Below are 22,373 nucleotides of genomic sequence, written 5' to 3' on the forward strand. Positions count from 1 at the left end.
AGTACCTTCACAGCTCTTCACACCCCAGCTGGCCAACATCGAGCCTCTAGCGCTGATTTCTGTGTGTAGATACCCGCCAGGCAGGTGACCAGCACCTGAAGACAAAATAAACATCAGAGGCCGGTCTACTCTGTTAGTTCTACCCATGCTGCCGCCAGTGAAAGTGTACAGTAATAATACAAAAAATCATTAATTTTTAAGAGAAAATCCCAGTGTAGCCGCGGTGTAATGTTCACAAAGTGCTTACTGCTTTCATTGTAACTGATTTTACGTTCGAGTCTTTTCTTCCTCTACTACTGTTCTTGTAAAGATTTTCTCCTTCTGATCTGCTTGAGAGCAGTTGTAGAAAGCTGTTTTATCTCACTGGTACTCTGTCAGCAGTGCCAAGTTCTGCTTTGCAGGATGTACATGAATTATTCTCTCTTGTATAGTGCCAGAGATTGGTTACATAAGTGTAAGCAGGTTTTTGTTCCTGCCACTCTTCAGCCAGGTAAGAAATGAATTTACAAGCGTTTTGGATTTCAAAGAAACACAGGTAAACGATGCCACCCAAAACACAAGTTCACATGAACAGTGCTGTTTTAGTAGCTATTTAAGAGAGAAGAAAGAGGGAGCAAAAAACAAGAGGCAGGGAAGGCAGCAAAGACACATCAGGTGGATACAATTAATAATCAGGGCACTGCTACTCAGTGCTCATGAGAGCAATTCAATCTGTTCACAAGGAGTTATCTTCAGATTTCAATTCATAATGTAGGGAAAACCATGCTGGGTCAGGCCAAGGGTCCATTTAATTCAATACCCTGTCTCTGGCAGTACACAATAACAATGCCTAGAGAAGAGTTTCAAGAAGAGAATAAGCATGTAGAGGCACTTTCCTGATATGCTCTTTTAGCCTCAAGGGATTTGTACCACAGCAGCTTCCTGAAAGATGAATTCTCTAGGCTGAACAGTTCCTCATGGATTTTTGTTCTATTAATTTGTTCCTTGAAGCCATGTAAAATTTGGTATCTCTAAGATCTTGTGCTCATGAGTTCCACAATTTAGCTCTGCTGTGTGGAAGAATGCAAAATTTTTGCTTTATTTTGAACTTGCCACTTGAAAGTTTCACATCATTCTCCATTTTTTCTGATACTGTGAGACTGTAAACACAAAGATCAGTTCATCCCCTCTATGTCATTTGTGATTCTACAGTCTGCTGTAGAATCCTCTGTCAGCCATCTGATGGTTGAGTGTTAATGAAGAGTCTTAATCTTTTTGGTTTACTATAAAACTGTTCAATAACCTTTATCATCCTTGATTTAAGATGGGGATATAAAAGTACACAAAACTCTCAAAATGCAGGTCACCATATTTGTTTAATTTGCTTTCCACCCTTCCCCCCATTTCTTTTCACAATGCTTACAGTTCTGTTTCCTAATTTGACTGTTCCTGATTACTAAACTAAACAGATATATTTACAAACTATTTAATTCCAATGTTTCTGGGTAACAGGTCATTCATAACCCCTGTTTACATAAATTTAGCTTTTTTTTTTGTTTTGTTTTGCAATGTGCATAATTTTATACTTACTGGCACTTTTATATGCTATTTTGACAACTGTGTACTCAATTCCACAAGGTCCTTCTGCAAATAGCTCTATTTTGGCTGAATTGCTTAACACCCTTTTCTTGAAGGCTTTAATCTCATAGGCAAATTTGTCCTTTCTCTATTTCTCTCCATTTTCCATTTTCTCAACTCTCCTGTTTCTTATCTTTAAACCCATTAATGAGAGCAACCATAAAAGCACCTTTCTTGGGGGGCTTATTTTCTACGAGCCTTTGGTAAGAGACTTTGTCAAGTCCTTTGGAAATCCAAGCAGATTGTATCCATTGGACTTCTCCTGCCTGCACGCTCATTGAATCCTTCAAAGAACTTTCTAGATGGGCAGGTCAGGATTTCCTTTCAGAAAAGTCATGCTGAGTCTGCCCCTCAACGTGATATTTATCCACTTATCTTTTTGCATTCATTATTACAGGTTGCACATTTTCTCCAGACTCACTTCAGTATCCTGAATCCCTCTGGAAGAAAAGTTGTTTGAGTGCAGTTTTACTGTTTCCAGAGCTCAGCTTGCCAGTCTGAACAGTACTGTGCTGTCAGCTTTTTTTCTTTTTAAGTTCTCTGCAACATGCTCCATTGTAGAGATGCATTTCAAGTTATCCTTAAATTACTGCCTTAAACTCCTGAGTTACAGAGCAGAATCCGTGGCCTGAGCAAAACTAAGAAATAGAAGAAGGAAAGGAAAGGGAAAGAAGAAACATTACCTGACCTACAGAGGATCGGTGCAAAGCCAAACCACCAAGTTACCTAGGATATATAATAAAAAGACTTTTTTTATTAATCTTTTTATTTTATTCAGAGCCAAATTGCCCCTGAACTTGCAAATTAAAAATCAGAAAAGGGATACAAAACTCAGAGAAGCTACAGAACTTACCTTAAAACTTACATCGTGCTGCAACATATGAAAACCTGATGTTGCCATTAGTAAATGTGCCATACAGACATATTTTTGCAGTGTTGGTTTGTATAACCTCGGTCTATTACACTTCTTTATGTAACACTCCAGAAGTTATAAGGCAAGGGGCATTGCAACTTTACCTCTACTCCTTCCCTCAGTTGTACTGATCCATCAGTAAGAATTTACCTTTTCTCCAGTTTGAATATTTCATTTTCATAGAACAAGCCATTGTTCATTTCAACACCGTTTCATTTTCCATTAACACCAAGAATTCTGTGAACGCTTTACAGCATTGTTAAACTTTAGAAGTTTTAATGAATAAATTTTTCACAAATATGAGAGAATTAGGTAATTTATATGCTCCAAGTCCAAAGTATTTCTACAAGTTCTAGGGATTCACAAGGGGAAGACTTTGTGTCATGCACATTATCCAAACCAGAGCTGAGTAAACTCACCTTTAAGTCACAGAAATATGAGGAACTGCTCTTGTGAAAATGAAAAGGCTCTACAAAATAAGGCCAAAGGAGGAATTCTGAAAGAGGAAACTTGTAATTCCATAATTCTACAAGGACAGAAGCCGTTCTTGATACACTTTCCAGGGTTTTCTCTCACAACCCTGGTCTGCATAAAGAACTTGGTTGAAGGTGGGTAGGAACCAGGTTTTCCATTTAAGAGAAAGCTGGCATTCTGAGAATTTTTTTTCCTTCTGAAATGGAATGAAAACTTCCTGTAGTAAAGTGTGGGGAAACCAATTTTGATTCAAACAAAAAGTATAATTCTGAACGAAATCTGTGTTTCACTTTGATCCTGATCTTTTAAAACTTTGAAAGCTCTTTGTAATGTAAGTCCTCTTGAAATGTGTTCCAAAGTTATTAAAAGAAATTGTATATTTTCAAAAAAATCAGAATGTTATGTTTTGATCTTTTTGAAATACTTTGCTTCTACTTAGCTTTTGTACTAAAACACAGTCTTGCATACTTTCTACAACTGCATGTAAGAGCATTGGCACAAAACTTAAAATAAGGAAACATGAACTTTAATCTACAGTATTCTTCAGGGAAAGCCTGTGCCTGATTTCAGCCACAAAACTAAAACTCACAAGAACAATTAAGAAGGTAATTGCAGGATATGATTTCCATATAGCTGCCTTGCAGAACTGGGAACATAGTTGTGGAAAGTTTTTAAAGTGAGGGAAACAAAAACCTTTGGATGAGAATCAGCTTGGTGCTGTAGAAATTTCCTAGCAGGAAAAAAGTATTGTGTAAGTACTATATGTGTATATACATACAAAGTATTAGGGGAAGATGATTTTTAAAATTGTTTTTACTTCAGAGAAGGACAGGTCCTTTAAATTCTTCTGTTTGGGGCTGCAACAGAATGATGAGAGAAGCTGAAATAATAAGCCATATACACAGCAAGCAATGGCTGCAATTATTAGTTCTCTTCTGGGAGAGGAGAGGAAAGTTAAAATTCTTTTGTAGAAAGATGAAGGCACTATTGGCTGTCTCGTAGTCACAGGCACAGATCACCTTGTGGAAAGGCTCAAGGGGGATGTAAAGTTCCACTGGATGCTATTTCCAGAGAAACAAGATCTTTTTGGAGACGCACTTTCTCCTGGTGCTCATTCCCATCCTCTTGCCGTTTTTCCATCTCCTTGGGCACGTCAATTCCACTGTGTGTGGGCTCTGCTGTAAAATGGATTAGGAGAGGGATCTGGGTGTAAAAACCACAGATAAAAAGCCCGGGAGTCGGAAGTGATTGTTGTAGATGCTAAAGGGCAGGAAGCGTCTCAGCTGGCGCCCTCACAAAGCTGTACAGGCTGCACAATTACACCCGCAGAAAGAAACATTGAAAAAGGAGAGTTGAGAAGAGATAAAAGGGGAGGCAGCCTCACAACATCTGACAACCAGGAAAATGCTAAAAAAAAAAGGCTGAAAGGAAAAGTCGTGCATGTGTGAGGGTAATTGGAACCAAATAAACACAACATCTCCTGCCCTTTCATTCCCACCCTCTCAGGGAAACAGCACTTTATGCATTCTTCCTAAATAAGCATTTTGTGAATGTGTCACTTATTTCTACCCCAAGAGGCAATAAAAACATTGCGCTCTGGGAACTGACCGAGAACAGAGTTTGTTTCCAGCATTTCTTCCAGGCTTCTGTCTTCCAGCTACTCACCTCACCTCTCCTCTCCTCTCATCTGCCTCCCCATGGGGCTCTTCCAGAAGGTTCTGTGTGGCCACACCTTCCTCACCTCAGCAGGGCCCGGCTTCCTTCCTGTCACAGAAGGTGAAGTGTCAGTCACACTACAGAGCAAAGCCTTCAAAAGGCATTTAAACTCCCTCCAAATGCCTTCAAAGGGCACTTGAAGTGTACCAGAGGTGGGAAAGGGGGCACGGGGAGATGCCATGAGCAGCAGCAGTGGAACCCACCCCAGCTGGCTCCGTTTGAGGCTTTAGCACCTGGACCAATGAGGTGCTAATGAATGAATTCTGAGCTCTCATCAAAGTCAACCCACTCCTTCACATTCGAAGGGAAGCACCAGGATTCCTTGCCAGCCCATTTTCCCCACTCAAGGTCACTCCCAAGATTCCATAATTGCTAAGTCACTTCTTTGTACCCCACTCAGGCCTGCTCGCAAAGTGGCAGAAAAGTGAGAGAGGGGAAACATTTGATGTTTTGTGCTGTTCTGGGTTTTATTTTAAGGGGGGAAAGAAGCAAGTTGAGGCTAATTCTCCACACAAGTTCATAGAATAACAGAACTGTTTAGGTGGGAAAAGGCCTTTAAGATCACTGAGTCCAACCATTACCCAGCATTGCCAAGTCCACCACAACCTCCCTGAGTGCCACATTCACCTGTCTTTTAAATACCTCCAGGGATGGTGACTCCACCACTTCCCTAGGCAGCCTGTTTCAGAGCTTGACAACCCTTTCAGTGAAGAATTCTAATAGCCAACCTAAACCTCCCCTGACACAATTTAAGGCCATTTCCTCTTGTCCTGTCACTTGTTACCTGGGAAAAGAGGCTGACCCCCAACTCACCACAACCTCCTTTCGGGCAGTTGTAGAGAGTGTTAAGGTCACCCCTGAGCTCCTTTTCTCCAGGCTGAGCTCTCCCCAGCTCCCTCAGCTGCTCCTCATAAGACTTGTGCTCCAGACCCTTCCCCAGCTCTCTTGCCCTTCTCTGGATGCACAAAGTCAGACAGTTAATGATAAAAGCCACTCAGCCAGGGCACATGGAAGACTCACTGCAGAACTGCCTGGTTTCAGTATGAAAACTGAATATTTGAAGACTGGGGGATTGGTGGTTTTTTTGTGTGTTTTTGCTTGTTTGTTTGTTTGTTTGTTTTGGTGGTGTAAAACATTTGGAGCCAAAAACGCCTTTTATTTCAAAGTAGTAGAATTAAATTACAGAAATCAATGTGAAATCTTGATTTTCCTGATGTTACTGGAGGAGCTTTGGAGTGCCTGGAGAAAAAGGAGGCAGCGAGGCAGCTGAGCTGTGCCAAGTGGAAAGCCTGCTTTCCCATCTCCAAAGTACAACCCGATTGCTTCAAATCCTGCCAGCCCGGAGCGGGGCTGACACGCAGCATTCCGGCACCGACAGCTCTCTATAAAAAGCTCAACATCCTCTTTGTACTTTAAAGCCACGTTGAGGTTCCCTGGTCTAAATTAAGTCAAGCTTAGAAAGGCTCCAGAAGCCACAAACCAGCCAGGAATTTTCAAGCTGTTTCCCAGGTCCCACTTACCTGCAACAGGACTCGGAGCTGTTGGCTTGTGGTGCAGCTGAATCAAAAGAAGACGATAAAAGGTATGTTTTGCCCTTGAGCACAGGAGACATCACCCCATGACCCCTTGCCCAGGCTTTGCTGGCACCATGCTGGTGCTCAAAGGGAGCCGGTGATCCCCCCAAGTCCCAGGGCCACTCCCACTGCCCTCACCTCGGGAATTTCGCTTCCTCGTGGCTCCTCCTGGTGGCAGCGGGGAGACCCCTGACCGCAGGACCATCACCAGCTAGGAACTCAATGCTTCTATAAGATACTCCGAATTTATATATTTTTATAGGAGATCCACCAGGTTCCCCAGAAAAGCGGTGCTCAATGGAAAATGGTACCTGCTGCAAAGCACACAGGAGCACAGATGGATTTTGGCAAGCACACCTCTGGGCATGGGCTGCGTCTGGGGGTAAACTATTAATTAAACTACCATTAATGACTTGTAACCAACACTAAGTGCATTTCTATAAACAGATATTGGTCCATATCCCAAATTATCAGTCATAACACTTAATCTGAGATAATGAATTCCGCACCAAATTACTCCATGTCAGTCCTGTCATTTTTCTGTAAATTTTTATATTTTTGAGGAGGATGCTTTAGCATATAATTGTGGTGAAATTAGGCTTGGCAAGGGATTACAGCAGCTGCATAATCTCTTTGTTGGGCTAAGCATGTGATCCAAGTCTTCTAAAAGATGCTTTAACGTGCCAAGATCAATACCAGAGGGGTAAAGCTTAGAACAAATGGGCTACAAAGGACAAATTCTGCTGGGTAAATCAGTCTGGTAGTGACACACTAGTGATGTCACAGCTGGTAATGGCAATTTGAACAGCCAAAGCAAGCCAGGATGCGGCAGCCACACAGAGACAGGAGTCCAAGGGCTGGCAGTGACAGTGACCTCTGAAGAGAGAGCTGGGAGACACAAGTTTGGTTTAGGGACATGGACTCTACTCTCCACCCTAACTGATAATCAAAAGAACCAGACAACAAGTCTGGTAACAAGTAGATGAGTCTGTGCCTTGAAACCTGGTGAATCAAAAATTTAACTTAATTCCATAAAACCTTGATTTTGACATCTGCCACAGGGGCAAGATTCTTTTCTTTAGGTTGCTTTTGACTGAGACTCTGAACTGCTGTGGCACCATACTGTGAGCAGTAACAAAGCCAAAGTATTCCTGGTTAATGAATGGCCTCTAGTCACTGAAGAGAATGGGCCATGAGCTATCTACAGATTAAAATTATACCTTATACCTCTCACAGTTTAACAAATGTAACCAGACATTGCTGTGAATTTGTTTTCTTTTATATTAGGAAGTGCCAGTTCTTTGGAATCCTTACCATAGAACCAACTTTGGTAAAGGTTAGTCGAGAGGCTGGAACTTTAGTCAGAGTAAGTTTTGAGGGCACTAACTGGCACATAACACCAACACACCACCTCAACAACCAGTTAAAATCCTTGCTTTGCTGTTCTGCTCCCTCTGAAAATGCTCAGCAGTGGGCTGGAAGTTTGCTGAGCACCATGGAATGGTAAACCTGCTTATCAGGTCACTCTCTAGCATACAGGGAACTCATGGTCATATCCCTGAACTAAACTGAAAGTCTGCTCTAAGTTCTAGACACGTGCCCTTTCTCTCCTGAAGTTTCACAGTTATTTCCTCGGAAAGGAGGTGGTTTAATAAAGAAACTATTTCCCACATAACTGTAACTTCCACATTTTGTTGCGATGTGTTTAAAACTGGAACACCAAAAACTAGGGCCATGTTTAAGTAAAAGGTTTATTGTAAGAAAGAGAGAAAACCTTTCCATTTAAGATTAATCCAAGACACTATTTACTGTAAAAGTCACAACAGTGTACGATAGCCAAGCAGTAACAGCATGCACCCCCTCCCTTTTGGAAAGGAAAACTTACCAAAAGACTTTCTTCAAATGTGCATGTAAAGAGACACGAAGACAAATTATAGAAAAAGGTACCCATTTATTCAAGGTATGACAAGGATATTTACAGTATTCATTTGCTCAGAATAAGATCCATCCTTATGAGTTTTAAAGCAGCGATTATAAATTACATTTAAAAGGGGAAACGTTCCAAGCATGTTTCTGTTAGAGATATTTTTACAAGGACAGAAACACTTTAAGGCTAAGTTGTTTTGACCTTTGCTGCCACCCACATTTATCTTGGCAAAACCGTCTCAAAGACAACATTACCTTGAGGGATAAAGACTATGCTAAATTCAACATACAATTCTGTTCCCTCGGACACTTTTCACAACAGTTCACGTGTGACAAAAAATTGACTTTTGATTTAAAACAATGACTCAATTATAAGTGAGATGACCTGCCTATATCCTGGATTTTCAGAGAGCTAAAACATCATACACAGCAACACATTAATCACCTCAGAAATACATCATCAGCTTCCCTGTTGATGAGGGTACTTCAGCTCACCAAGCAATTTGCTGCCAGCCAGGGCTCCATAGTCATGTGGTGCAATCCACCTTTCCCATCACATTATTTTTTGAGAGACAAGAACAAAACTTCCAGCTGACTTCTAAAGTAGATGATGAACTCTGTCTGCTTTAAGCAGCACTTGGTTCCCACAGCACAGACTAGTGCCCTACCAGAACAAACAGGATGAGTTTGCTAAGCTGCTGTAGTGTTATTCTGTAGTCACTGTAACACACAACAGATCTACAGGAGCAGTCAAAATTGGGTTATCTAAAATGGTTTATCTCTTGAGGTAGAGCCCACAAATCATATTTAGTCCTGTCTGTAAACTATACCACACATGCCATCAGGCAAATATAGCCATTTTTGATTATTTACAGAATAAACCCACTGATTTTTTCAGATGTCATTCACTGACAATAGCTGTAAATATAACAGCTTTTTCTTTTTTTTACTGAATAATTTTGTGCCTGTTTGAGAAGGAAGCAAATTTAATATTGACAATAGTGGATTGTAGCCATTTATATGGTTGTAACGAAAATAAAACATGTCATACAAACAAACTGCAGAGCAACATTCAAAAGGGTTGATATATGAGGATTTTTTTAAGTTAAAGTTATTTTGGAAAATTTCAATTTTAACTGCACAATAAACCAAAAAAAACCACCAAAAAAACAGTCATTAGACCTGTAAGGCTACATAGCTACTTGAAATACTACTCTGGGGTAATTTGTTTTAGGATTAAGTTTGAAAAGACCGTGAAACAACAGAAACTCCCAAGGCCTACAGAAGTACAATTCACTGAGCAATCCTGGTTTCTTAGGTGAGGACACTACATAACTAAGTCTATTGAAAGTGTACAACGTTAACATTCCAATGACCTCTTGAAAGTGCACAATTTAACATTCCAATGACCCGTGCATTAGTAGGGGACATTTATTCCGGGTTAGCCAAGAATCCTCTGTAACAGCAAAGCTGTGGCTGTGACGGACAGAAGTTTTAAGTTATTTGAAGATAACCCAAGTGAAAAGCTACAAATATATGGAGATTGGCACTTGACCTTTAGCCGGCCCCAGTTGCTCAGTTTTCTCCCCAGAGACTCACGTACACAGAACTTTAAGTTTCCATTTTATTACTGTAAAAAATAAAGTCAATGTGTAGTTCCAGAGTAAACAAAGAAACCTTAGTTTCGAACTGTTTAAAAACAAAGGTCCAAATTCTGATAAGTTACATTTCACAGGGTTCACATCAGCACCTCAACCTAATGCATTTTTTTTGTGAACTAAGCATATCTTACACAGTTTTCATGTTACTGACAAGGGGCTACATTCTCCTCTGGATGCACATGTAACATGACTCACGGAGAACAACCTGGAGGGAATGCAAACCAGTTTCCACAGTTCCCTATTGAGTTCTACATGTTCAGAACCAACATTTAAGACCGAAGTTATTAAAGATTGACCTTTTGCATATTCCGAAACGGAAGGCAAATACAATCAACCAACATTTGGCTTTGAAACATTAAGATAACAATGTTTTATTTCAGCCACATATTTACAAAAATGTTTGTAACAGGACTGCGTAGGGTTTCCTTTTTATTGTCATAATACACTTATAGATGAATAGTCATCTTAACCTTCATGCAAAGACGCATCTCTTGTTACACAAGAAGTTTCCTGTTGGATTTTTTGCACTCTGAGGATAGCAAGCAGAGGGTTTGGGTAAGGGTCACCCTTAAAAATGTAGGCCTGTTTGCTCTACTGCACCTTCAAAATAAGGAGGTAAAGCACAGGCACCGTTAATTCCACAAGGGTTCATTGCCTCTAGCATGTTTTCCAAAACCAACAAAAATAGTCTTGAACAGTTGTAACATGGGTTATTCCATGACTTTCACCTCTTCAGTTTACTTCCTGAACTCTGGAGTTACTTTCCTAGAAGCACACTTGCCGAGCTTCTTTTCTAATGTATTTTGTTGACTATACATTTTAAATTAAACTGTTATGTAAAGAACGTAACAAGCTTTTTCCTTTGTACACAACTTAATCTTTGTGCTGAGTATTCTTCAAAAGGATTTTATAAATAATACAGTAAGTTTAGAATCAGTCTTCGGCCCTCTCGTCATTATACCATGTTGTTGCTCTCTCCAACTTTATCTACAAGCTGTAGAAAAGGAGACAAAAAGGTTTTAAGCTGAGGAAGTTTACGTACAGTGAAGCTACTCTCAAATATTACTTGCTACTTGCACAGTTAGTATGTGACTGGAAATGAGAGTCAAGTAGTACTCACCGAGGTCTCATGGTTTAGGATTGTGAAAATTAAAAAATCTTACATTGCAATTGTGTTTCTGCATGACATGTTTGTCTCATATAGACATTAACAGTGCAACATGAAGATGCAACAGGATGAGAAAGGAAATAGAAGAAATGCAGATAACACTGCCAGCTTAATGGTTAAAACAAAACAATACAGTCTCAGCCACACATGCATTAGTAGACCAAGGAAGATATTTCAACTGACCATTACTGTGGATTCTCTTCTGAGCCTACGTAGGCTTTGAATAAAACATTAACAATTATCTTTTTAAAACAGGATTTAACCCCATTATGATCAAATTAAATATGACTAAAAGAGATCAATTGATAAATGAAACACTCAATTGATCATGAGCCAGAACTTGGCCTAACTGTGAGACTGGAACAGATGATCTTGAACACTCATTTTTAAAAAACAGCCTATCCATCCAAGTAATTCCCCCTATTAATTTTTAGTAGCAGCTATTGAAACTGTTGCTTTCAAAACTAGAGTTAAAAATGCTTGTGTTAAAACATACAGAAATTAGCACAGTAAAAGTAGTTGACTGAAACACCCTAGATTACCATCTTTCTGGCACCAGTTAATTGTCTTCAAATCCCTGATTATTTTGTTAAGAAAATGGAAACCTCCATTTGAAAAAATCCAAATTGTAGTAATGGCAAGATGTAGCCTGGTGCAGTAAACCTTAACAAATATACCTGATGAATGATTATGCACCAGGAGGGTTTCTGGATTTGCCATACAAGCTGAAACTTAACACTGTACTCTACTGTTTGCTTTTACAGGCCACTTTTTGTAAATACATCCAAACACTGCACAAAGAGAACAGTGTCCTCCTCGTCCTATGGGCAAAAGGAGAGGCACAGGGCAGTGGCAGGATTTGCCAATCTGGTCACCCAGGGCCAAGAGTGAAGCAGAAAGAACCCCAGAGTTCCAGGTCACAGTCCAGGGCTCCTCCCACTTCACAGCACATAAGCAGAGGCAGCTTCTGAAACGTGTCCTTCTGTTTTTACATCTAGAAGTCTCTCCCTGGGAATGAATGTGATCTGTGTGGTGCAAGCAAGAACTATACAGGAATGCACTCAAAGTCATTGCTCTAAAGTTATATTTGCTTTATTTCTGATGCATTTCTACTGGTGCTGTATGAATGGAATAAAACACAGCAGAAGCTTCAATTGTTGCATGAAGTACTGAACACTTACCGAGCTTATACCAGGTAAATTCAAGAGATATCCAAGAACTGGAACTCTTCTAATAAAGCCAACCACCACAGGAAAGAACCCCCTTCAAGTAAGATACCAGAAGATTGCATTAGTTGTTGTAATTAAGCAATTCTCATATTGCTATAACATGAAAAAATAACAGGTAGTTTTTAAACCAATTAATCTTGGAGCTTGTTAGCAGCATACTAGTTTACCAAATATATCAACAGACATTCAGCAAAGAAAGGAGAAAACCAGGAAAGAAACACCTTATTTTTAAACTGACTTAATTTCCTTCATAGCTGGCAACGCTCAGTCAGCTCATGAAAAAATAACTCAGGGGAGAATACCCAACTTATGTCAACAAAACTGATGCTCCCAACTGATTCCTCAAAATTACCACACATGTTTTGAGATAATTTCTTTTTACATTATAGGAAATACATTCTTGTAAGACCCGATATAGAAACAACTGAAGTTAGTTCTGAGTAATTAAAAGCATATTTGGTACTCTTGACATTAACTGAAGAAAATAAAGCACGACAGAGTTGCGTATTCACTTATTTCCCAAATTTATATAAAGTTAGAGGTTTGAATCATGGTGCCTGTCATAGCTGTCATAGTGTAGGCCTTGCACTGTCCACTTTGTCTCTGCAGCAGGAAAACAGATTTCCTATGGCAGTGTCTCAGCTGTTTGCAGCCAACTGCAGCAGCTCAGCTGGGGGTGGCATTCCCACTGATCCCGTGGTGAGCGATACATTCCCTGAGTACAGTAGGGACTAACGTGCAGTGAGACCTCAGCCACAGTGAAACAGTGAAGTTTGACAAGTCATCATCCTCTTCACCACACTGCTTAAAAATATTTTGTTGGGTAATATCAATACCAAAAAGTTTTTCTTGGAGATTTTCTCGTTTTGAAGATTGGATCATTTCAGTGGGCCAGCAAATTGTGATGCAGGGCACACAAACCACTTGTAGCGGATAGAAACAGCTGGTGTAGCCAAGAATAAGGAATAGTCAGTACAGGAAGGATAATAATGTTAGCCATAACTCTGGCTGCCTGTAATCTGAACAAGGCTCCAAAAGCAGCTTAGATCACAAGAGAAACTGTCCCATAATAGCCAGGGAAGTTTCTGCTATGCAACCAAGCAACAGGATCCTGAGGGATTGGATAAAATTATGCTCGAGGAAAGGTTCCATTTGTAATTTCTTCAGAAGGGAACAAGTTGCTGAAAACACCTGAACAAGACTGAAGCAAAACAAAAAGCTTTGTTTGAAGTAGTTACCAGCCAACCTTGAGGCAAGGGATTCAGATTCTAACAACTAGTAAGCACTAGAAAAGATGGTCATAGAATCAAAATCATTAAGGTTGGAAGAGACCCTGAAGATCACCGAGTCCAACCATTGGTCTCCAATGGTCTTGAGATGTTTTGAATCCAGATCAGATAAACATTCCCACATGGAATTATCTATCCCTTGTCGATACTCTTCAGAGTAAGGGATAGTTCCAGTGAACTAGAGATAACTATTGACCTCTTATAAACCCTCCAACATTATTTTACCCTGTAGCCCCTGGCTAGCACCACTAGATAATCCATAACCCTACCTGCCTACACATTGTAATTTATAATTCTTTTGAGATCCTTTAAAAGGAGGGTGTTTTGTTGGAAACACACTCTACTTGCTTTGTACTGGCTGATTAAACCCAAGTGCTACGTGCAAGAAGTGACAATGTATTCAGTGAAATACTGTGATTATCAAAGCACTTGCAGTGATAGAATTCAGAGTAACACAGAGTAGAATAAGAAACATATATTAAACAGGCAAAATTCATTTTCTGAAATCTCACTGTCTTCAGTAGGAGCCAAGTTAAGACTTTAAAAAAAAAATTAATCTAAACTAAATAGAAGATCAGCAAACAATTTTACTGAGTGCAAAAAGAACACCATGAGAACAGTGGTCTGACTTTGGTTAACAGTAACTGTATTATTTAGCCAGTTGCTGAATATTCCAGGGTCTGTTACTCAATCAATAAGCACTAATGAAACAGTCTTCATCTGGACAGAAGTCCAAGGACAACTAAAAGCCTCCCTTTTTACTTCTTAGCATATTCTGTGCTTTGTTCTGTAGCGAGTACGGAAGTTCAACCACGGAAATAAAGATAAAAATACAGATATGTATGCTAGTTGTAACAAGTCAAATTCTTTCACCATTACAGTTGCATTTATGAAGAACTTAAATGACACATTGTGAAAGTTACAACATGTATCAAGTTTGCTGTTAAAAAAATTAGAATTTCCATTTTTTCCTTAACTCAGTTGAGATGACACTTAACCAAACCAGCAGTTTTGATTCTATTAGGGCACAGGTGTCATGAAACATGACAGAAAACATCTTTCCACTGGGCTGCCATAGTAATGAAATGGTTACAAACCTAAGGATGGCAGTAACCAAGTATTTTGCCACATTTGTTAAAGAAAAGAATTAACTCCCCACCAAAAAAAAATACCAAGTATCTGCTTTTTGTATGAGGAAATATTTAAACCTTGAACTGCTAACAATTTGGGCTCCCAGCTTTACAATTCTTGGTCAGACATCAACTGAACAAAGTCAGTTTGACATATGCCTCACAAACATTAGCAGATTTGAGTCTTGGAAAAATATTTATCGACTTTCCACCTCTAGCAAATGTAAATTAACAACTTCATTTAAAATCTGTCAAAACAAACATTTAAAGAATGCTGCTTTGTCAACTGTAACACAGAAGCACTATATGAATACATTTATTCCTAGATACACCAACACAGAAAGTTATTTTGAAACAGGACTTACCTGAATAATAGGAAGAACCCATAAATTTCAAGGATCATTCCTATTAAAGGCCAACCAATGAGAACTATGAGCACACCACCCAGGAAGAAGCCTGTGGCTTTCATTTTGTGTTTTTGAAAGAAGAATCTAAACGTTCTTTCTAAACCGATAACAAAAGACAAGCCAGCCACAAATAAAACCTAGAAAAGACCAAAGAAAGAAAATAGCTAATTATGTCCCCAAGTTTAGGATGTAAATATATATATGTTTTACAAAATTAGACTACATTTCTTGCACCACTTCTTTTAATACCAGAAGACAGATGGTGAGAATGAATTTACTATTGATTTTCTTTTTGTAAAGTCCATCTTACAGCATTTGCAGCTCTCAGCTGCTTAAAAAGTGAAGAGTCTACCTTTGTGGTCTCTGACAAACACACTCAAGACAAAAGACCTACTGACAACAGTTACATCTGTCCCGTCACATAAGTACAATCATTACCACAAGTGGTGCTGAAGCTTTGTACCACTGACAGGAAAGGTTCCTAAAAACTAAGAACATAAAAGCACCTCTGTTCTGTAGCACTGACATCTTCAACAGCTTGGACTGATCCACCTCATAGTGCAAAGGCAAAAAAGGAAAACAGCTGAACAGCATTATCAGTCGTTTTGGGTTTTTTTACTGTGTAGAGTCTTTCTACTGTTTATTTGTTCCAGCATAGACTGAACACTATCACTCTTGTCCCAACTAGTGAGAACTATTTGTAGTGTCCTGCAGGAACAGGACTTGAAATTATTTCAGCTTTTAAGCACAAATCTGGGCAAAATTTTTTCTCAGAAAGTGATAGTATCTCAGATTTTATTAAGGATTATAGATGAAGTTTAAGTTTATATTATTTAATAAATCACTTTCTTATCACCTCCTGCCCTTCCTAATTTCCTTAAAAAAACCCAAAAGAACCTTTCTGCAAGGCTACAGTACCTTTTCTTGCATTATCTTTGGTTACCACATAGCCTGCTTTTGGCTCTTCCTACCTATGTTTTCATCATTTTCCCTAAACAGGATCTTGTATTTCCACCATACATTAGGAAAAGAAAAAAATAAGCATTATTTTATTTTCTACTCTTCCACTACACACTTGATGGATGGTTCACAGCAATGCTTCAGCTAATGCACCCAAAGTCAGGTACACAATTTCCTATTTCCCTTCAGTGAATCTCAGTATTTGACTGAGAATGAACCTAAGCCTGCAGACTTTTAGGCATCAGCAAAAGAGGGGGTGAACATCTACCAGGCTGTTCTTGGGCTGGCTGGTGAAGCTGAGAACAGCAGAGGCACAGAGATTAATTATCACATGCAGAAAACACCCTGTCATTTTATATTTGCTTTGGATTGGGAATTTTGTGTACCAGACCTAGGATTTATTTCCTGTGCTGCTTTATGCAACAACTTTGACTCGGTAAAAGCTGAAGATATTAAATCTCTCTATTGTGAAGGCTCTTCTAAACCCAAATACCAGTAATTCATACTTCTTTCTTTCCTTATAAAGCACAGCAAAGCTACATTTGCCAGCACACAGAGAACACATCACTATTCTTATCCAAATATATACTTAAAATTGACAGTTATCTTACAAGATCACAAAAAAGCGCCTCAGTAATGACAGCCAATCTAAAACCCACATTTGCAGCAGCACAACAACTGTGGAACAAGCTGCTTCTTGTCTGACCAACATCCCTCAGGCCTGACCCAAGGTATGATATTTAGATCAGTGTGAGCTGTTCTAACTTCAATCAGGAAAAATGATTCACTCACATCATCCAGCATAACTCTTCCTTTATACCAAATTCACCACAGCAGTTCTTGTGATCCAGCTTCGAACTGATAACAGACTGTTCTATTTTTAGTTTATCTTTAATATATCACATACTTAATCCTAAAGACTGCAGAGAAGGCACTTACATTTCCAATAGCCAAAAGAGCTTTGTCAAAGAAGAGTATCATTCCAAAGAAGAGAAAAAACACTCCAAAGCCTGTTAGTCCCATTCCAATCTCTGAAAAAAGAAACAAATTTAGGCACGTAACAAAACATGGTACCAGGAAAAAGTCAAGCATAAAAATTGTGAACAAACTTAGGATGTCCAATCTAAAGATATTTTAAATTTAAACGCTTCCCCGAGGGTACAAATATAGTAAGTCTTGTAGACATCAATTAATTCAAAACCAGACAGATCTTTGGAAGCTGCTTATCAAAAAGTCCATATTTGGAACCATACACTGAAATTTAATGCAGCCAAAAATCATGCATACATTCATATGGCAAAGACATCCCTTTTGATTTGTTGCTGCTGTGGAGAAAAGGATTGTTTTGTAAAGAGACAACAAAACTTTGTTTTCTGTTTCCAGTTCTTATCCCATTATCTTTACCCAGTAAGGTAAGTACCCCGGTCTTTTCCATCCTCCTGAGACTTCACATTCCACCTCCCATAGCCTTGCACAGCAGTCCCACTCCCCCCAGCTTCTGGAAGGAACACAACTCAGATGAATCTGCAGAATTCTTCCAAGTTACACTTGTGCTGACAGCTATCAAACACTAGCCTGGGTCTCCAGACACTTGCCAGTTTTCACAAAACTAGTAGATTAACTAAATATTGAGGGACTAATGTTCAATTATCATTGTCATGTTTCTTATTTCATTTTCCATAATTAAATGTTAGATTTTGATACGATACATTATCTCCAGACTACTAGTGTTGCATAACAGTTTAATTTTATGTGATCTTACCATGCAGATTTAACTACCTTTTGCAGTTAATGTCTTGGCTTATATTGTGGTGGTCTGGGCAGTGCTGGGTTAACAGCTGGACTTGGTGCTCCTAAAGGTTTTTTCTAACCTAAACAATTCTATGATCTTTGAGTTTTGTAAAAGTTGCTCAAGAAATACTGAGAAGGCAAGAGAGTAGAATGGAAGGTTTGTGTGAAACAGTGGACTAGAAGTGTGAAACTATGATTAGAATTACCACTTGGCAATGGCCTCTAAGGTATCTTGAAGACCATACTTAGAAATACATCCTGCTTTCAATTTTAAACCTCTAAATCCTTCCTTTTGACTCTCACACAGACTGAATGGGAAAGAAAAACCTGGAACAGCAGCAACACGGCTGCAAAAATCTTTGCATCTACCCATGCACTCACCCTTACATTATTGCTATCCCTGGGACCAGAGAATTTAGAAACCTTCAGAATACATAAATTCTATACCAGCCCTAATACCACAGACAGGCTGGCAGCCCAGAGTGTCTGTATATATATGTATTTGGAAGTTCCAAGTAGTTTTGCATAGTCTATCCTGAAACACAAAAAACCCCCCCACCCACAGTGTCACAGCCTTCCCTGCTACTGTTGGCCAGAGCTACCTAAATATATTTTAATTACACTTTGGACTGCAATTGTAGATTGAGTTGATAGTTTGCTTGAAGAGCTCAGGAGCAAAGGAGAATCATTCTGCCTGCTTCAGAACTTCCATTTAGTTATTGCAAATAAATTTCCAAGCAACTCAAAGAGGTTTGTTACAGCAACATTCCACTTCCCAGACTCCTGCAAGGGCTCAGCTTTCAGCAAGGCTGCAGGGCACGTGATGTTAAAACTGTAGCTCTACATTATCTCAGGCCACTTTGAAGTGTTACTATGAGCATTTTAACAACCCACAATTAAAACCGCTAAGTAACCTGCCACAATCAATTTACTGCAGACGTTCTCAGCACTGCTTTACAACGAGAAACAGAATTGCAAAGTGCATTTTCAACGGATCTGCTGACTGAAGGCAATATAACAATTGCAATCTGCCCTTTTCTCCAGTACTCTTTGCTTCAGAAGAGCAGAAACAGTCTGTATTCTGGAAGGGAAACACTTGGAGGCAGGACTCAAAGGAATGAGCAGCTGCCAGAAAGACAAATATGCAGCCATGGGAGGTGAGCATTCATTCCTCCCGCAGACACAGCACAAGGTATGGATCTGGCAGGGAGGCAGAGGCCAACTCCCAACAGCTGCTGCAATCACCACTCTGACACTCCTGTAATCACTTCTGCTACAATGGATTCAGATTCACTTTAGCAGCCACCCATATTCTCTAGTTAGTGGAGGGAAAGGGGAAAAAAAGGAACACCGTTGTCATTGTCCCAAAATAACTGCTGGAAGACGATGAATGGCCCAGGACTATTATTCTCTGTTGCTAATATCTCAGCAGAAGGTATTACTGACTTGATTCATATCAGAATGTGGAATTGTATTCGACTAATGTTCTCAGAGGAATTAAAAAAAAAAAGTGCTGGCATTTTGTATAAAATCTTTTCAACAACAGATTATGAATATTTATAGAGGGAGCAAACTATTTTTAAATGCTTTCTCCTGTGCCAGAAGAGCTTTCCCACATTAGTCAAATACAACATTTTAATGCCTAGAACTGCAGACACATAAACTAGCCAGGTTGCATTTACTCTGTTTTGTTTTTTTTTAATTTATTTTTAATTATTATGATTTCATGAGAGGAGTGAGCAAAACTTCATCAATGTTTCTGCACAAATCCCATAAGCCGTGCAAGAGAACTGCAGCACTGTGTCAAAACAGCTTAATAAATATTAAGACTTAAAATTAAGCTACATTTCTTGTGAAAGTTCGGGGCAGGCAATGCACATTCTCTGCCTTTTTAGCACAAAATAAAATGGAAATGGGCACTACAGGCTCTCAGAAAACAAAAAATTACTGGAGTTTACAGATTATGAAAAGTTTCAATCTTTATCATTTTGCTAGCAGCATTTTTTAGTATTGAAAACTGAATTTGCTAGGAGAAAAACTAAGTGCATTCTTTTGCAGTTACTGGTGGTTTATAACACCGTTCAATACACTGCTTAAAAATGGTGTCCTAGACTGCAGCTGCAAATTTAATTTTCCAAGCATCAACCAATGCAGTGGTTCTCTCTAGGTATTTGACACACTACTCCACCAGTGACACTATGGCTAACTTCATATTTTTAAAGACAGAAGTGAGTTTAAAAATGCCTGATGAAAAATCTTCAGAATTTCAGAAAAAAATGTGAAAAAAACCCCGCATAAAACCCCCTAAACTTCACAGTGTTTTATTTACTGCTCTTGGCTCTGACAGTTAAAGCCTACAGTGGAACTAGATAAGGTCCCAAATGAGGAACTAGGAAACAGTGAATCTCTTCCTGAAGATATTTTTCTTTTTTTTTTTTCGCCCAGTGAATACTCTGGACAGGTTAGGGAATGAACAAAAGCAAAGCCCACATGGATTTACTCAACCAGAAATCTCAAAAGTAACCCAAAGGGTTAGTACCCATCCCAGTAACAGAGCACAGCACTTGAATTTCTCAAGAAATCACTGACCCTGAATGCTGCTAAGCTTTGCTGCCTGTCTTCATCTTTGGCCTTGACTGGCACTCCAGTACCTCCATTTCCAGTATTCTGCAATCAAACTTAGCTATTTTAACTTTTTTTTCTACATTTTTCACAACCTCCTTCATAACTGATGCTGTGGTGCTTATCAGGCAAACTCCTTTCCTTTTGTGGCAATCAAACCAGAAATGCATCATGCATGAGATGTTAATTTAAATCAAAGACCTCACAGACTCCTTTACCTTGCAGCTTAAACTCTCATCACACAATCATCAGGGGTGGAAGGGACCTCTGAAGATCAACTTCCTTGCCAAGGCAGGGTCACCTGGAGCAGGTGACACAGGAACACGACTAAGTGGGTTTGGAATGGCCCCACAGAGGGAGACTCCACACCCTCCCTGGGCAGCCTGTGCCAGGGCTCTGCCACCCTCAGTGTAAAGCTGTTCTTCCTCACATTGAGGTGGAACTTCTCGTGGTTTAGTTTATGGCCATTGCTCCTTGTCCTGTCGCTGGGCACCACTGTAAAAGGGCCTGGCACCATCCTCTGGCACGAACATCTGGCACCCGCCTTGGAGATATTTATGTGCATTGATGAGATCTCCTGTCAGCCTTCTCCTGACTAAACAGGCCCAGCTCCCGCAGTCCATCCTCACTAGAGAGATGCTCCAGATCCCCTCATCCCCTTTGTGGCCTCTGCTGGACCCTCTCCAGCAGCTCCATTTCCCTCTTGCACTGAGGAGCCCAGACCTTCACACAGCACTCCAGATGTGCCTCACTAGGGCTGAGTGGAGGGGCAGGATCACCTCCCTCGACCTGCTGGCCACGCTCTTCCCGATGCACCCCTGGATCCCTTTGGTTCTCCTGGTTGCAAGGGCACACTTACGAACCTCTTTACTTCGATTTCTTTGTACTTTCCCCTTAAGCATATCTATTTCCAAGTAATTCTATTCACTGAACACAAAACTATAGTCATACACAAGTAGTTTTTATTTCCCACTCCAGACTGAGCGTCTGGTCCTCACCTCGCAGCCCCCTCAGTGTCACTTGCAAACACCTGGTGTGATAACAGCACCAGAAATGCAGGGAAGCCACTCGCACCTAATTGTTTCCAGGCCACTGACGCCCACAGGGAGGCACACGGGAAGACTCGAGCTAAGTGATACTTTTGTTTACCACTCGGCTTTCATTCATTTATTTATAAGGACCGGACAAGGAGCAATGGGTACAAACCGAAAGCGGGGAAATTTAGGCTGGATATGAGGATGGAATTCTTTATTGTGAGGGTGATGAGGCACTGGCACAGGTTGCCCAGAGAAGCTGTGGCTGCCCCATCCCTGTAAGTGTTTAAAGCCAGGCTGGATGGAGTTTTGAGCAACCTGGTTTAGCGGAGGTGTCCGTGCCCATGGCAGGGGGGTGGAATGAGGTGATCTTTAAGGTCCCTTCCAACCCAAACCTCCTGTGATTCTCACAGCGCTCGCAGCCCGATAAACGCCGACAGCGCTGGTGACAGAGCCCTGCCGAGGAGAGGGCCCTGCCCTTCCCTGCATCCCCACATCCCATTCCACCCGCCGCCTTCCCTGCCAGCTCCCGGCACGGCCGCGGCTCCCACAGCGCGGGGGTGCGGCCGGGCGAGCCCCGCCGGCCCGGGCTCATTCCCACCCCGCCGCTGTTCCCGGCGGTGCCCGTGGGATCAGCGGGATCCGCTCCCGGAGCCGCCGCCGCGCACAAAGGGCCCACCGGGCCCTGCGACCCCCCCAGCCTCGCCGCCCGCAGCCCGGCCGGGCACCGCCGGCAAAGCTTACTCTGCGTGTCGGACAGGGAGATCATGGTGGCGGCGGGAGCGGGATGAGCGGGACCGGGATCGGCGGGATCGGGAGCGGTGGGAGCGGCCACGTCTTCCGGAAACACGCACCGCCGGGT

General features: G+C 40.7%; 1 protein-coding gene across 1 annotated transcript; it reads right to left on the reverse strand.

Moving 5' to 3' along the window:
* Window positions 1-8,225: 8,225 nt before the first annotated feature.
* Window positions 8,226-22,366, reverse strand: GOLT1B (golgi transport 1B). Its single transcript, XM_017804924.1, has 5 exons — window positions 22,256-22,366; window positions 17,004-17,095; window positions 15,063-15,241; window positions 12,231-12,312; window positions 8,226-10,875 (listed from the first exon to the last, which is right to left on the reverse strand). The coding sequence occupies exons 1-5, from the start codon at window positions 22,278-22,280 to the stop codon at window positions 10,837-10,839; spliced, it is 417 nt and encodes a 138-aa protein (XP_017660413.1). The 5' UTR covers window positions 22,281-22,366; the 3' UTR covers window positions 8,226-10,836.
* Window positions 22,367-22,373: the final 7 nt, after the last annotated feature.

Source organism: Lepidothrix coronata, unplaced genomic scaffold, assembly GCF_001604755.1.
Source record: "Lepidothrix coronata isolate B3197 unplaced genomic scaffold, Lepidothrix_coronata-1.0 Scaffold10, whole genome shotgun sequence".
NCBI lineage: Eukaryota > Metazoa > Chordata > Aves > Passeriformes > Pipridae > Lepidothrix > Lepidothrix coronata.